A 16,738-nucleotide genomic window follows, 5' to 3' on the forward strand; every position below is an offset into this window, starting at 1 on the left:
ACCCTTTGCCCCGCAACGGGAGAGGCCACAACAGTGAGAGGCCCGCGTACCGCAAAAAAAAAAACCACCACCACCACCAACAACAAAAAACTATAAAAATTCTATTAAAGGGCATAAAATTCAGTCTAAAAATACAGAAAGATGTACTATCTTCTTGGGGATAATTATACATAATAATTATACAAATGTAAATTCTCTCAAAAATAATATATAAATATAATACCTATTAGAACCCCAATGTGTTTGTGTCTTTTTAATTCAAGAAAATATTAAAATCCCAACAAACAAAAAAACAACAACAAAGCACCTGAAAGAACTAAAGGGTAACCACAGATTGGTGCCCCAATGGTACAGCTTTTAGTCTTACAAGTCCTGGATCCCTTTCTTCTACTCTACGTGGCTTGGATGCTGACTCTAGCTACTTGGGTACCAGACTTGAGAACAATTTAGGTAGGCACCACTGTTGGATCTGGTGGGCTCCAGTCCCTCCTAGTACTGGCATCAGAGCCTTCTTTCCCAGTGTGAGCTCCAGGAGTCTCCCAGGAGTGTGAGCTCCCAGGAGTCTCCCAGGAACTCCCCTCCTCAAGTCCTGGGATGTTCTGCTTCAATTCATGAAGGCACCCTGGCTCCTGGTTAGTGTAGCTCTTCATTTCTGTCCCAAAGAGCCCTACCCTGAGCTGCAGACTGTACTGTGATTAGCCTGTTAACTACTTCCTTTACCATTCCTAGAATTCCCAATGGTTCCTGTCCCCTCTCATCTTGTGTGTTCCCCTAAAGCAGGAATTCTTGGTTAGAAACCCACTCATGTGCTTCAAAAGATCTATGAATCCCTGAAATTATATCCAAAATTGTATGTATGTGATGCATATAAGAATATTTTTAAGAACAGGTTTACAGTTTTCATCAAGAAAATCAAATGAGGGACTTCCCTGGTGTTCCAGTGGTCAAGAATCCACCTTCCAATGAAGGGGACGCGAGTTTGATCCCTGGTCGGGGAACTAAGATCCCACATCCGCGGGGCAAATAAGCCCGCGTGCTGCAACTACTGAGCCCACGCGCTCTGGAGCCTGTGTGCCACAATACAGAGCCCGCACGCCACAACTAGAGAGAAGCCCGCGTGCCACAACTAGAGAGAAACCTGTGAGCCACGACTAGAAAGAAGCCCGTGCACTGCAACGAAAGATCCCGCATGCTGCAACTAAGACCCGACGCAGCCAAAAATATAAATAAATAAATAAATAAATAATTTTGAAAAAAATCAAATGAGTTGGGCTTCCCTGGTGGCACAGTGGTTAAGAATCCGCCTGCCAATGCAGGGGACACGGGTTCGAGCCCTGGTCCAGGAAGATCCCACATGCCACGGAGCAACTAAGTCTGCGTGCCACAACTACTGAGCCTGCACTCTAGAGTCCGTGAGCCACAACTACTGAGCCCACGTGCCACAACTACTGAAGCCCACACGCCTAGAGCCCGTGCTCCGCAACGAGAGAAGCCACCGCAGCGAGAAGCCCGCGCACCGCAACAAAGTGTAGCCCCCACTCACCACAACTAGAGCAAGCCTGATCGCAGCAACGAAGACCCAATGCAGCCAAGATAAATTAATTAATTAAATAAATACCAAAAAAATCAAATGAGTTGACGACCCCCAAAAAGTTTTTAAAAAAATCCTCTTGGGAACAGTGCAGCAGTACCTTGGTAAGAAATCCCTCCTAAAATGCAACCCAGAACAGGAAAGAATGAAGTTCATATTCTTCACAGGGTGGTAATGATCTCAGATTCAGGATCTCAGAGGGAAAAGGCTAGAAGTGATTATTAGTCTGCAACTACAATTATGATTCCATTCCCTTACTAATCAAAGCCACCCACTGTACAATATCTTGCCAGCTGGTTAGAAAACTCACCTATCTCCATTTCTATGAAAGCTGCTTCATCTGGTAGGGCCCGAGGGATCACTCCAGGATCACTGAAGCTGGTCCTCAGCAGTGTAGCCATGGAGAAAAGGAAAAGCATGGCAGCAAACACAGGGATGGCAGGAGACAGCTGGACAGCCAGGTAGCGGCATCTGAAGAAAGCAAGCAATTGAACATCTAGTTATTCCTACCCTATATTGACCTGGAATCGTTACCAGTATGTCAATCTGATCTCCACAACAAAATTACAGTACCTCAAGGGCAGGGACCATATTTTTTACTTCTCTCGAATTACTGAAAAGTCCTAACATTTGGTTCTGCACATACTAGGCACTCAACAAATACTTCACCGATTGATGCAACCTATAACATACAGAAGATAGCCTAAGGAACCTCCGCTATCCTCAAGCCCAGTCCCTCCCATCAGCCTGCCGGGGGTCACATTTCCTCTGTACCTCAGCAAAGGCTCATACCTGTTCAGGTCAGGGACCCAACTGAACCTGGATTGTAAGCACCATAGGTTGCTCTCACTCTGGGAATGTCTAGAGCTTTTCATCCCCACTCATGCGGCATTAGGCCTGAGCTCAAGGAGGGGGAAGAAAAGATGAGGACCAGTCATGAAGCAGAGTCCAAATGTCAGACAGACGGTATGTCCTGCGAGCTTGAAGGCCAGTGAAAAGCTTCAGGGCTGCTGACTGACTCTGCAACATCCACTCACTCCTCTTCCTTCCTCAAAGAGCTGAGCCAATAGGTGACTAGTGACCATAAGCAAGGGAATAAGAAAACTGTATCTCCTTAGCACCCTTTCTCAACATCACGTTTGTTCCCCTCTTTCCATAATTCACCTGAAAGGCCATTCCTCTTTCTCTCTGGATATCCCAGCTCTACTTGTCTTTCAGATCCAAAGCCGTCAATGCCGTCACTGTCATCACCGCAGCCACAATTTATTGAGCACACACCATACGCACTAAGCTCTTTAGGCGCATTACAGCATCCACTTCTCACACTACATCTATAATAGCTGAAGAATCTGGGATTTAGCAAGGTCTTGGCTCTTCCAAAGGCCTATCCTAAACTGTACTGTTTTTCACTATGTTGACCTCATCTCCCCCAAATGAACTTTGTAAGAGCAAGAACCTTGTCTTTTAGGAGTGGGAGTGCCTGGGTTTGAATTCTGGCTCTACCAGCTCCTAGTTGGGTAACTGAGTTAACTTCAGTCTCCTTATCTGTGAAATGAGGATGATAATGACAGTATTTCATAGGGTGGTTGTGTGGTTCAAATGCATGAATAGAAATAAAGTGCTTAGAACTGCCCTTGACACATAGTAAATGCTAAGTAAATGTCAGTTACTAACATTATCATCATGGTTCTCTATCTCCCAGAGCCTAACACAAGCATGAGAACAAAGAGGCTATCAACAAATACTTGTCGAGTTGAACTGAGTATCAAACCAAATAAATGGGAATACGTGATTAGAGTTACCACTGACCTATTTTTACTCTCCTCCTCCTGAGGCATATTCCCTCCTTCAACATAGACATCTTCTCTTGGAGGCAGACTATAAGTGGATGAGCAAGGACCAGAGGAAGAGTGAAGAAAGTAAGCTAAGGAAAAAGGCTTATCTCCTCTGCACAGGGATTAAGCAAGCTGCTGTCCACTCAGAGTAAATGTTTAACCCTGGGTTGTACCTTCGCTGCAGGTTTGGAACAATCCCCATGAGATGCTCCCCCCGCCTCCGTGCCACACACACGACTGCATGGGAGTGCAAACCAACTGTACTGAGCAGCTTGCCATGAAGGTGAACATACGGAGTGAACTTGCAAAATGATTTCTGTGGCTTTTTGTTTGCTTGCCTGCTCGTTTGTGTTTTAATAAGATACTTGGTCTTAGCTTGCTTTTGTAAGATTTTTTTTCCTTCTAAACGCCAAGGGTAGGATCTGGCTAACTGAGTTCAGGGTAATGAAGGTCCTTGCATATCACTAGCTGGTGGATTACCCTCTTTTCCACTGTTCCCCTTCACTGGTACAGATAATTAAGAAGTGAATTCAGAAAAGTCACCTCCACTTATCAGGGACCCAAAAGGACACAGGAGAATCACAAGGCTCCGTTTCACAAACAAACCAAATGAAATTACCACGCTGACAGAAAACAGCCATCTTCCTCGTCACTGCCCATCTCTAAAATCACTCTTGAAAACAAAGAAGTGACGTCTCCAGGATTCAAACTGCCCTGGGTGTATAGTCTCCAACGAAAACCCTTAGAAAAATCAGAGCCATCTGATTGGCCACCTAAGGGAGTTTAAACTGTTTTATTAGAGGGAAGAGATACAGAGAAGGTAGAACACACACACACACACACACACACACACACACACACACACACACACTCCACACACACATACTAATGTCGCCCCCATGCACAGAAGGACCAAGCTTAACTAAGTCCCATTTCAACACCTGCTTGTTGACCGGACAAAGGACAACTTAGATTTCAATTACACTATGCCATTAAGGATAAAGGTCTCTGTAATCTCCACAGACTATCATCTGCACCTGCTAAAACAATCCACTCTGTATGTCAACAAGTACACAACAGGCCCATTGTACTGTTCTTCAGAGACAAGGATACTGGCAGCCAGTTGTCACTAGTGAGTGGGTGTGGCTGGCAAGGCAGATGTGGGACCAGCAGGCCTTTCTACCCCGAATAAGAGGAAATAAGAGAGACAGCGGCTAAGACCACTGTGAACTACAACCCATCTGTCTGTCTTTAACACCCACCTAGGTCAGTCCCATAATTGCAGTAAGCTAGAGATCTGTCTTGTATAGGAATAAGCTATGTGAAGATTTGGGGGTAATTCCCAGTATCGACCTCAAAAGTAAGGAGTATCCTCAAACATCACTAATTTGTCCTAGTGAAACACTGGATCTGTCATCCACAAATATAAGCTGTTTTTGAAACCCCGTAGTACTTTCCATCTATATCAATACGAATAATGATATCCATACACTTCTTGATACAGAACTCTCCTTTGTCTTCAGAGTACCAGGGGGTTAGAAGTTGCTTTTCTCCCTTGTGAATCTTATAAATGCAACCATGTGCCCACTAAGTCTTCATTTCTGCCACCTGAAGAGACATCATCATTTTAAGCCATCCTCTACCAACCTCTTGATTGGCCTCAGGCTTCCATAGCTGGACTAGACGACAGGACTCCCACATGTCTCATGGGCCACATGGTGGTACTGACCAGCAGTAACCAGCAGTGCCAGGCTGAGCTGGTGTGTCATGTCCCATCCCCCATCCCTAGCACACTAGCGTTCATTGGAGGGACAATGATAATGACACAGACTTGAATTCACACGAAAAAACTCAGAAGAGATTCATGAGGGGAGCTGGTAAGAAACCAGACAGATCCCATGGCAGGGCTGCCTCACAGACTGGCAGGGTGGACTAGTGTTCTATACTCTGCTTCTCAGTCTCCCTAATAGCTTTCTTGCTATGTTTTTTGTTGTTGTCCTTTTATCAATGCAATCAATCAGCCAACAAGTATTTATGGGTCTAACAAATGAAGAACAAGAGAAATGGGAGTTAATTTTGTTGAGGAAAACATAACTAACATATGAAACAGCTAAATAAGATAAGACCAATAATCAAGTGTTCACAGGGTGAGTCAGACTCTAAGGACTGTAAGTGGTCAGAGAAGAGCTCTCTTGGGAAGCTGATGGCTGCTTGGAACTGCTCCCATAGCAGCCATTAAAGTTGGCTTTAAGGAAGAGGTGTGCTTGGAACAGCAGGAATGGCCCAAGGGTTAGAGCCCCATAATGGCCCTTGATCCCAGATAATAGAAATAAGCCTTTGCTATAAGTCCTTCCTGATACGGACGGCTGTCTGTCCTTTTACATATGACCTACCTCTAGAGCACAGTAAACATGTACAACCACCCATAAGACTGGTTCAACATTCTTCTGATGACACTCAGAGTCTGCTACGAGGGAAAATGTTTCCTTGGACACTAAAAACATAATTTAGTATCAGCCTCCAGATTTACTGCTATGTGAAGGTCAAAGGAAAATGCATAACCCTGTTTTGCTCCAGGAGCAATGGGGAAAATTAACCAAACAGGGACCTTTTCAATTGTGAGGCAATGAGCCATCCTCTCACTGAGGAAGGCCAAAATCTCTATTCAGGCAAACCTGCTAAGTAGTTGCCAAATTTCAGTTACAATAATAAATTTCACATTTCAATTATAACAAATATAACGAATTTCAATTATAATATCCTCCTGATCAAGAACTTAGAACAATTCCCTGCTGCCTATTATATTAAGCCCCCCACTCCTCAGGCCAGTATTCCGAGGCCCTCCTTGAACTGGCCTTATCTAATCATTATCATAAGGTTCTTGCCTCTTTCTTGCTCCATTCCAGACACATCTCCCTCATTACCCTGAATTCACTAGCCTCTTGTTATTGCAAGAGGCATAAGATGCCTTTTTTTTTTGTTCTTAAACACAATACCACCTCTGGCATCTCTGAGGAGGAAGATTTAGGACTCCTCGCCCTCAATAAACATCTCAACTGATGTAGGCATGCTAGGCACATCCCTGTTCTTTGTGCTCACTTTTCTTAAAATAGACGATCACTATACTCAATCAAGACTCATTCTCAAAAGATGGGAGACACATTCAGTGGAGACTGACAGTGTGAAACTCATCACCACAAAAGGTAGTAGAGGCTGAAAATATACAGATGAATTCTGAATGACAGAACCGTAAAGAATTGTTAACGGAAAGCACACTGTTCAGGAGACATGACCCAATCCTTCTCTAGGGGACATGCTTTATGAGGAAGTTGAGTTTAGCTAAGTACTGTTAACAGATTGATATCAAAGAGGCAACTATGCCTTTCTAAAACTGTCTTTGGTTGGCCAAGTCACAGACAGAATCTTGGGCGGGATAAGCACAAGACTGAACCTCCATAGAGCAGCTCCCCAGAGAATACTCTCTTGGTTAGAGATCATGATAAAGTCACTTTTTCCTCTTCCTAATCTCACCTAAGGAATTCAGGAACCTGGACATTGTCACTATAGGCATAGATATTCTGCCGTGTCAGAGTCTGGCTTTGGTCTACCTAGCCCTGTGTCTCCTCAAACCTGCTAAGTTTGTTATCAGATTGCCTCTTCTCTTCCTCCTGTCCATGGGGACATGGTGTCCCTTTCATCACCATCACCCACAGAATAACATGGTAGGGAGCACACATTGCTTAATTTTTCTCTGAGCTGCCCTCATCCTGGCAGCAGGGACTAGGGGCAGCGACAGCAGTGATAATCTCTTGTAACACACAAAGCTTACTTGCTAAGTTCACACTTAGACATGGGCTCCCTTGTCCCTTCAAGGCTACCAGAATGCCATGCTGGAACACTGTCAGTTTTCCACAAAGATGCCTTCGTTTTCTAGGAGCATGGGCTAGGGAGGCCAAAATAACCTGGAGTCCACTAAGGTAACACAAACACTAGCTAGCAAGACCCCAGAATATGCCTGTCCAGCATTCAGCACTATGCACATCTTCAGTAATCTGCACGTCTTCAGGATTCCGTATTCAAAAGGTAACAATGAGATGAAAAGTAGTGTCATATAAAGGCACTGGCTGGCCGATCGACCTTGATGAAATAACCCCATTTCTGTAGACTTGGTTTAGTCACCTGCAAAAGGATAGGGATAGTCTCCAAGGCCCCCTCTGGCTCTATCACTCTATGATTCTGTGAGTCAAGACTGTTACATTTTAAGTGCATCCAGAATGTATCAATTCAGCAACATTTATTGATCACCTACTCTACGAAAGGCCTGGCAGAGGGCACCGTGGGGGCCACACAGACACAGAAGATGGTCCCTGACATTGAAAGAGCTCGAAGTGTAATCACCACAGAATTCAGAAATATAAAAAGTGTCATATAATTACGTATTAAATCACTGGTATGTACAATTAGTCCTGAGGATGCAGAAATTACTAGAAAAATTTCATGCAAGAAGGAAGACTCAAGAAGGGACTTGAAAAAGGTAGAATATGAATAGGCTAGAAGTGGGACAATTACTAAGCAGTGCTACAAAACTTTTTTCAGTTCATCCAATTCAACGACTCCTCTGTACCTCAGGAGCACCCAGGAGGGTCAGTCCAACAGGGTTTGACAGCGCCTTGACACGGTTTCCTCTAGATACAGCACAGTGAGGCACAAGCACTGATCATAGCAGCAAACTACTTCTACTTCAGGGGTCAAGAGTCACACAATCATTCTTGCCACAAGAGAAGTCTCAGGACCTTGACCCCACTAGTGATCTGGTCACAACGTTAAAAGAGACAGCTAGGAAGCCACTTCCAGAACACAGTGCACTTGGTCCTTTCCCCTAGATTTATGAGGAAGTTGAATTTGACTAAATACCACAATAGCCTTTCAGTAGCTGGACAGCTCACAGGTTGTCAGTGTCATTCTGCTATAGTGTCCTGACATTCCCAGCCAAGCTGCTTGCTATGTGTTCATCACACAAGCTGGACAGGGTTTAGGCAGAAAGGACTGAGAACGGTTCATGTGCTCAAAGCTCACACTTCCTAAATACCTCATCCTAAGAATACATTAGGAAGTTCTTTTTTTCTTTTTTTTTTTTACTAAAGTATTTTTTTGAAGTATAGTTGATTTACAATGTTGTGTTAATTTCTGGTGTACAGCAAACTGGTTCAGTTATATATACATTCTTTTTTTAATATTCTTTTCCATTATGGTTTATCCTAAGATACTGAATATAGTTCTCTGTGCTGTACAGTAGGACCTTGTTGTTTATCCATTCTATATATAAAAGCCTACATCTGCTCACCCAAACCTCCCACTCCATCCCTTCCCCACCCCACCCCACCCCCGCCGGCAACCACAAGTCTGTTCCCTATGTCCCTGAGTCTGTTTCTGTTTCGTAGATAGGTTAATTTGTGTCACATTTTAGAGTCCATATATAAGTGATATCATATGGTATTCATCTTTCTCTTTCTGACTTACTTCACTTAGTATGATAATCTCTACTTGCAAGGAAATTCATTTTTTTAAGCACTGTACAATTTACACTCTGCCTCTAAATTCAAAGACATTTACTACAGATACAATTACATTTAAAATACAGCTACCTACTGGTAATCTTCTATCCCCTCCTTTTCTGTGTGTGTATTTGAATTTTCCAGACAGACACAAGCGTTATATAGAATTTCAGACTCTCAGAGTTGCAAGAGGCCTAGTGATAATCTAGCCCAATTTCCCATCCTGGGCAGGAATCCACTCTGTGACAGCAGCCCTGAGAGATGGCTATCCACCTTCTTTGGAAACACTTCTAACAATACAGAGCTAACTCGCTCCTGGATGGACCACCTTTTTTCATTTTACATATTCAACCTACTGTCTGTCCAGTGAAAATTACAGGTCCCTCCTTTGAGAAATCTAAACGTGTAAAGGCAAAATCCAAAAATAAAAAGATGTCCACTGGCACTACTAACACTGCATGTTTTTCATCAAGGGGCGCCCACACGCCTGACCAGATTTCTCAAGCCATCTGGCTGACCCAGGGCTGTGCCACGGGTGGTTATAAATCACCTCGCACTCGTTCCTATGCACCTGCTGCAAGCAGGACACTGTTACTAAAATGCAGGTCCAGATGTGCCTCAAGATCTGAACTTTCTTCCTCAAGGCCAAAATGCAGCAGCCAGGGGATGTATAGTCTACGCTCCTAGACAATTTAAAGATGAAAAGAGACAGCCCTTTGTCACTGGTGGTTCAGACACCCTCAACTGTCTGAAGGCAGGGGCCTAGATCAGCTGATTTCTTGAGGTCTCCCTAAGTTCTCATACTAGCGAAGGAGCCCATATTCTGCCCCCAAACCCTATCCACCACCACGTGGTTGGTAGTAAATTACAGACCCCAAAGACACAGGTCGACCAGAAAGAAACTTCATTCCTCAGAGGCATGCTGGTGTCCTCTGTATAGCCTGTCATTGGTGAGGCTCAAGGCAGCTGCCACCTAGAGTGCCTGTGTGTCTGCATATGACAGACAGATGCATGCATGCTCACAAACACAGATTCTACAATTCTCAGGAAAAAAAGGATTCATTGCCAGGGTCCTCTCCCCTTTGCTCAGATGTAGACTTCCCCATTCCACTGCTCAGCTAACACGTTTACTTCCTTCTTCCCTCCGGCCTTCTTACTCCCTCCCCCAAGCCCTACCCTCAAAAATATTTACCCCACAGACAGCTGGAACCCAGGGCAGTTTACAAACGACCTCACCCTTCATATCTGAGGGCAGAGCGCAAGAAATAACTTGGGGGAAAAAGTCATCTTGGTAGAAAACCCAACCTGCCTCTGTCAAACAGTAACTTGGCTAATTACAAGCTTCATCCCCAGGCAGTTTTCTTCAGAGGCCTTCAGGGCCGAAGTGGAACAGATCCATATCAGACTCTGTCTGGCTCCCAGATACAAAAACGGCCAAATGCCAGTAGCTCCAAATTTCAAGTTCCCTTGGCCAGTCAAACCAGAGGTTTCCTGGGCCCAGAATTACCAGCTCACTCAGGGTCTAGAAACAAATCTCATCTTTGTTTTGAATGGTTCCAACCACAAAAATTTAACCCTGGGCAGGGCAGGGAGGGTGGCAAAAAGAGCTAGTGATTCAGCAGAGGAAGGAGTGAGAATGATAGAAAGCAGAGTTCATCTCTGCACTTCCAAAAAGAAGCAAGGCAGGAATAAAGCAAAGAAAACTTGGAGAAGGGTGAGGAGTGGAGAAACATTTTTTTTAATGTTATGCATATGCCTGCCCACCTGCACACGCTCACTTGTACCACACATAGGTACACACACACACAAGTACACACACACACACTCAGCCATGAAACTCAGACTGGAAAGCAGCTAAGAAGCCAACATCAAACTGTCTGACTTTGCCAAACACTTTACAAAGTCAGCAGCCATAGCAGCAACAGAAGTGCCTTTGACAAAGAGGTCCTCTGACCTTACTTTCCTAGCCCTGTTATAAACTACACCCCCTCCTTCCTCTGCTGTTACTGAAGCCAGCTGCAACCATCAAAAAGTCCAGTAAAGCAGCCCGAAAAAAAATCACTCTTGATGCACTGGGTAAGCCTGAAGCCCTTATAGAAGAAAGACAAAAATGAGCCCCAAGAGACCAGAGCTCATTTTAATTACCCAGGAAGTCTGGCCAAGAAGCCCCGTCCTCCGTCCCATGGCCACACCCCCTCATGGGAGCTCCATTTCCAGGTCACCGGAGCACAGGAACTGTAGCAGGCTCATATTAGGTGTGGTTCACAGTCCACAGATACGCCTCTTGGCTCCTCAAGGCCTTCCTCATAATACTGTAATCCCAAACCGATCAGCATTACTCCCAGCCCGAGAGTGTACAGCATTCTCAGCACCCAGGAGTCATGCCACAGCACCCTAGAATCCAACTGGCCACTTCCCTCGAGCAGTGACCTACACAGACTTCAAACAGTGGCTCTAGTACTAGCTATTACATCACAGAAAAAATAACTCCAAGGCTGGTATCAGGCACACACAGACTAGAGAGTTGTTTATGTTGAGCGATTTTGAGTGAAAGAAAGAGCAACTCACATTTAATAAGCACATATGTGCCACACACACAGCTAGACTGTGGCACAGCTGAGGCTGGAACCAATCTGCAGGTTCCCAATTCAGTTGGCTTTTCAATTTAACAGCTAGCTGAGAGCTGAGCCCTAAGGAAATAGGACCCAGAATAATAGAATAAGTGAGTATTATGGGGTGAAGTTATGACCATGGGGAGTGCCCCTAGGCTCGGGAGGGGTAGGGAAGAGGCAGTCTGTCACTAAGCACCTAAGGAGACCACTGAAAAGGGGAGGTGAGTAATAAAGACAAACTCTTTTTATTTCCCAAGTGTTCCAGGGGTGGCCCCAAATCAGTGCTATAAAATTGGTATCAAAGGTCTTGGTGTTTTTAGGAGGCACATACTCTGCTATAAGCTCAAAGCAATGAATTCAGTTGGCATGATCTATAGACACTGCCCAAGAGGACAATGACAGCCATCCAAGGACTAGCCACAAACTCCCCAGAAAGAAGGTTCTTCCCCTGGACCCATGGTAACCATAGTCAGGCAACTCTGCTCAATGGAAACTCACTCGAAGGCGAAGAAGAGTGTACACGTCCCCAGGATGAGGAAGAGGGTCAAATAGAAGATGCCCTTTTGCCGGGCCATCATCACGCGGCCATCACAACAGAAGGTGTTCCTGCCTGGGAGTTTCTCCCATTTCCGTGTCACCTTCTTTCTCACCACCATCACAGACATGATTGGAATTCCTGGTCCAAAATGGGTTTTGTGATTACAAGAGGTAAGAAACAAAAGCTGAGCCCAGCTTTGAAATCACGTTGCCTGCTATTGCTGCCGCTGGGTCAAACATCATCAGAAGTCCAATTTCTAGCCCTAAGAAAAAGCACACACACACACACAAAAATGAGGCAGGAACAAGAAAATGCAGTTCAATCTTCCTTTCCCAGAGGCAGAAAGAGGAGCACTGCTTGAAGGGATGGGGGTGAAGAAATGGGAGAGTTTATTTCCAATCTGTTTTTGTCCCCTAAAAGAAGAAAAGGTTAAAGGTTCTCAAAAAGAGAAGGGGGCTAGCATATCTTCTCAAATATACCCCTTTACTTCCAATATAATACTGATGATGTGATTATCATAGAACCTTGGAACTAGAAGGGATTTTGTAGTTGATAGGCCCAATTACTTTGTTTCGGAAATGAGTAAAGTGAAGACCAAAGAGGGGAGATAACTTCTCCAGGGTCACAAAGCCACGAAGCTAAGCCAAGAAAACAGGTCTGCTGACTTTCAGTCCAGGGAACTTTCCACTATACCATATTTTTCTATAATCATCACAAAGAGGACTCTAAAAATAATAGTAGAGTTTCTGTCCTTAAGGAGCCATTCCCACCCCTCCTCCACTTCTTCGCCTTCTTTCTTCAATTAGCCACTCAAATGTGAATCACACCAGGGAACAAGTCATCCTCTGGCAGAGCTACGAGGTTGTGGACATTCTGTACACAAACCCAGGTTGTGTTTACTCAAAACAGATTTCCCCTAATCAAACCCTCCTAACTTCCTGAGTCCGGGAAATGAACCAACCTTGCTGGTCTAGCCTAACATTTGTGGGGATCTTAATGAAACCACATCACAGACCTGTAGGTGAAAGGCTGACCTAAGCAGGAGAGGTTCTGATATGGCTGGGGGGAGGAGGGGCGGGAGGGGGGGGACGGCAGCAGTCAAGAAAAGTCATAAAGGTGCTTTCTGGGACATTTCAGAAGTACCATCTCCACTTAGCATCCTGAATCCCCAGGTCCAGCCTTTCTCCACCACTGCCACCCTTCTCCTCCTCTCAGGTGTGGTGCTGTGGCCTCTATTTACTGATACCACATGCCCCGCGCTGGCAAGAATGAGGCGGAAGCCTGCAGCCCAACTGACTGATGAGAAACAACCAACTCGAAATCATTCCTGGGCTGGAGAGGGTAAGGGTCCCAAGAGAGACGAGGAACTGAGCACGGAAAGGAGAAGGTGGAAGGCTTGGGAAAGGGGAGGGGGCACCAGAGGTACGGAGAACACTTCCTTTGTGTAAAACTAACCTGGAAAACAATCTTCTCCTGATAAACCGGCCCAGCGAGAGAAGAGAGACCAGGAAGGGGAGCCGGGCCTGCGAGAACAAAGATCAAAATCCGTCAAGAACCAGCGACCGGCCCAGCGGCACGGGGCCCGAGGCCGGAGTCCCCAGGCGGGCGGCGGGCGCGGCCTCGGGAGGCCCGCCCTGCCTCGGCCACGCCGCCGACCACCGCCCCGGGCAGGTTGGGACGAGCGCCACCTCCGCACGCTCGTACACACTCACACACGCCCCGCCACGTGTAGCCACCCCCGGCCAGGGGATCGGCAGTTACCTAGCCGAGAAGGGGAGAGCCAGGGTCCGCGCGTCCCGAAGCAGCAGAGGGGGCGGTAGCTTACCACGCGGCCGAACCCCGGAGACCCCCACCCCCACCCCTTGTTACCTGAACCCCGGAGACCGAACTCGGCCGGGAACCGAGGCCAGGAAGTGCACCGTCCCAGGGGACCGCGTCGGCCGCCAGAGGTGGCAGCGGCTTCTCCCCAGCCCGGAGGCTGCCTCCTCCTGACAAGGGGCCCCAATGGTCAGGGCCCTAAACCAGCTGTGGCAACAGCCCACCGCTGGGCGAATGGAACGCTCCTCACGTCACCAGGTCGTTCCAGTAGTTGCTCGCCCTCCATTGGCTGATCCGCCTCGGTGCCTCCGCCTCTGCCACCCCTGCCCCGAACTACCATTGGATGAGCCAAACGCCGCTCGACGATGCCTCCGCCCCACTCCCCCACCCATCTCCCGGCTTCGTGCCCACCTGCCAAGCCATTGCCAGACTCCCTTTGGGGTCTGAGCGCCAATGTATAAAGTGTCGCCTTCTATTAATATAGTTCCCCAGAGACTGGGGTGAAGGGTAGTGCCAATGGGACCAGGAGGGACAGGGGACCTGCCTCCCCCCACACGTACCGTGAGACGCTGAAGCAACTCTGGCTCACAGATCCCAGATCTCGGTGCTCACCCCAAACTAGGTCCTCCCTGGGCCTCTCCAGCCCTACTTGCATGAAATCAACTGCGACTCGGGATTTTACTCTTTACCGGCGTAAAAACAAGTCCTCTGCCTCCCAAGTCCTATTCATTAGGTAGGGACCCCACCTCTGTCCCAGTCACCCTGGCCTGCATCTCTAAGGCTTTCAGAACAAAACAAACAAACGTAAAAAGGAACTTGAAAAGGATAACTGTCCCCAAGAATAGAATAATTTTGCTGTATCATAAACAAAATTTGACAGTGATGAGTTTAGAGAAACTCTACTTACAGGACGTAAATTCTTTCAGGTAGATAATGAAGTAAAGATTGCCCCCAAATGCTTGTAAATTCGTATTAGATTTGAAGAGCTTGTGAAATGAGGCGGGGGGTGGGCCGGGGCGGGGAGAGCGGGGAGCGGGGATCCAAGGCAGAATCTCCACCCACCAACCACATTGATTCTTTCCTTCTGTCACCTTCCTCAGCAGGGCAGTTATTACCATGATGAGCCACTGCTACTGATCTGAGCGAGTGGCATCCTTTAGAGTAAGATTGGAGTGGGGATAACAGTTGAGAACAATGGTATCAATATTGTACAGCAGACTTTAAAAGACACTAGGTCTGTTTCCACTAGGATGGCTCTTGGCTTCCAAATATAAAGGGAAATATGAGAGAGGGCTGAAGGTGGCCTTTCCTTACCTGTCACACGGTTAGGGAGAGTGCCCAGGTTGTCAGCTATTTTCCTGAGCTTGAATAAAGTTTCTCTAGGGTGAAGGTATTTGCAATGAATACAAAAGAGACTGCCAAGGCTCTTCCCAAAGCAGTCTTTTGTGTTAGTTGAAGGACCACGTGCATGGTCAAGAACTATTTCTTGGGCTTCCCTGGTGGCGCAGTGGTTGAGAATCTGCCTGCCAATGCAGGGGACACGGGTTCGAGCCCTGGTCTGGGAAGATCCCACATGCACGCGGAGCAACTAGGCCCGTGAGCCACAACTACTGAGCCTGCGCGTCTGGAGCCTGTGCTCCGCAACTAGAGAGGCCGCGATGGTGAGAGGCCCGCGCACCGCAATGAAGAGTGGCCCCCGCTCACTGCAACTAGAGAAAGCCCTCGCACAGCAACGAAGACCCAACACAGCCAAAAATAAATAAATAAATAAATTTTAAAAATTTATTTTTTAAAAAAAGAACTATTTCTCCTTTTACAGGATTTGGATCCCACATGATATGAAGCAAAATGCTACCTAATGACAGTTACATTTGACACTTTCATGGCACCCTTCAATAAAAAATTTTAAAGGATTAAAAAATCACTAGGTAATTCTCTTATGAGAGAGAAGTGTTATAATTAATTTGTAGGGGAAAGTATGTCTTTTTAAAGGTTCTATTGTTCCCCAGCACTCATGCTGATTATAATCATCGGTTTAGTCTTTATGAACCTTATGATCAGTATCATTGCCTCCAGTTCTCCCCTTTAAATCCTGGAGGCTGCTGGTATTGCACACACTTGGTATGGAAGGGAGAGGAAAGTCCCTCAGCCCCATCAGGCCCCTGGATTCCCAAGCCTGTGTACACCAGATGCCCTTAGGAGTGGCACAGTCACCCCAGCTGCCATCCTCCTGACTGGGGAGCGGACAAAAAGAAACCTCCACAGCATCCAAACATACTTTGTCCATATCTCAGGTGCAGGTGAAGCCCGGAGCGTCCTGGAATCAATGTGTCACGGCAACACATTCTTGAGCTCTGCCCCTCCCTCCTCTGGGTCACATTCCCTCTGGGATTAAGTGGCTGTGTAGGTCAGGCTTGCTTTATTACAATCTATTATTATTTGTGCTCACCTTTAAAAGAAAAATAAGGAAAATGTATATGGACAAACATTCCATACCGATTCCTTCTATGCCATTACATCGTTTTATATAATCCTGAAAGTCTTAATACACACACCCAACTACACTGTGACTATAAACTAAGATCGTTTTTTTCTTGTCTTTTCTCTTTCTTTTTTCTGTTTGCTCTTCCACAGATCTCTAGACTTCACGCATCCAAATCGGTGTTGGCTTCTTTGAAGGGGAGTTACAGTCACATGGTGAGCACTCGAAACAGCATGGAATAAAGGTCTAGGCTTCCACTGTGTGGTCACATATATTCTGGTGTGCTTGTTTAAAAACACCTGTCTCC

General features: G+C 46.2%; 1 protein-coding gene across 1 annotated transcript in view; it reads right to left on the reverse strand.

The window, feature by feature from the left end:
* ZDHHC9 (zinc finger DHHC-type palmitoyltransferase 9) overlaps positions 1-12,332 on the reverse strand; it is a 31,214-nt gene extending 18,882 nt beyond the window's left edge. The window contains exons 1-2 of the mRNA XM_007103035.4: positions 12,092-12,332; positions 1,902-2,062 (exon numbers count right to left, since the gene is read on the reverse strand). Of these exons, the coding sequence (XP_007103097.2) occupies positions 1,902-2,062; positions 12,092-12,258 (328 nt within the window). The 5' untranslated portion in view covers positions 12,259-12,332. The remainder of the gene's footprint in view (positions 1-1,901; positions 2,063-12,091) is intronic.
* Between the last annotated feature and the right edge of the window lie 4,406 nt (positions 12,333-16,738).

This window comes from Physeter macrocephalus, chromosome 21 (genome assembly GCF_002837175.3).
Source record: "Physeter macrocephalus isolate SW-GA chromosome 21, ASM283717v5, whole genome shotgun sequence".
NCBI lineage: Eukaryota > Metazoa > Chordata > Mammalia > Artiodactyla > Physeteridae > Physeter > Physeter macrocephalus.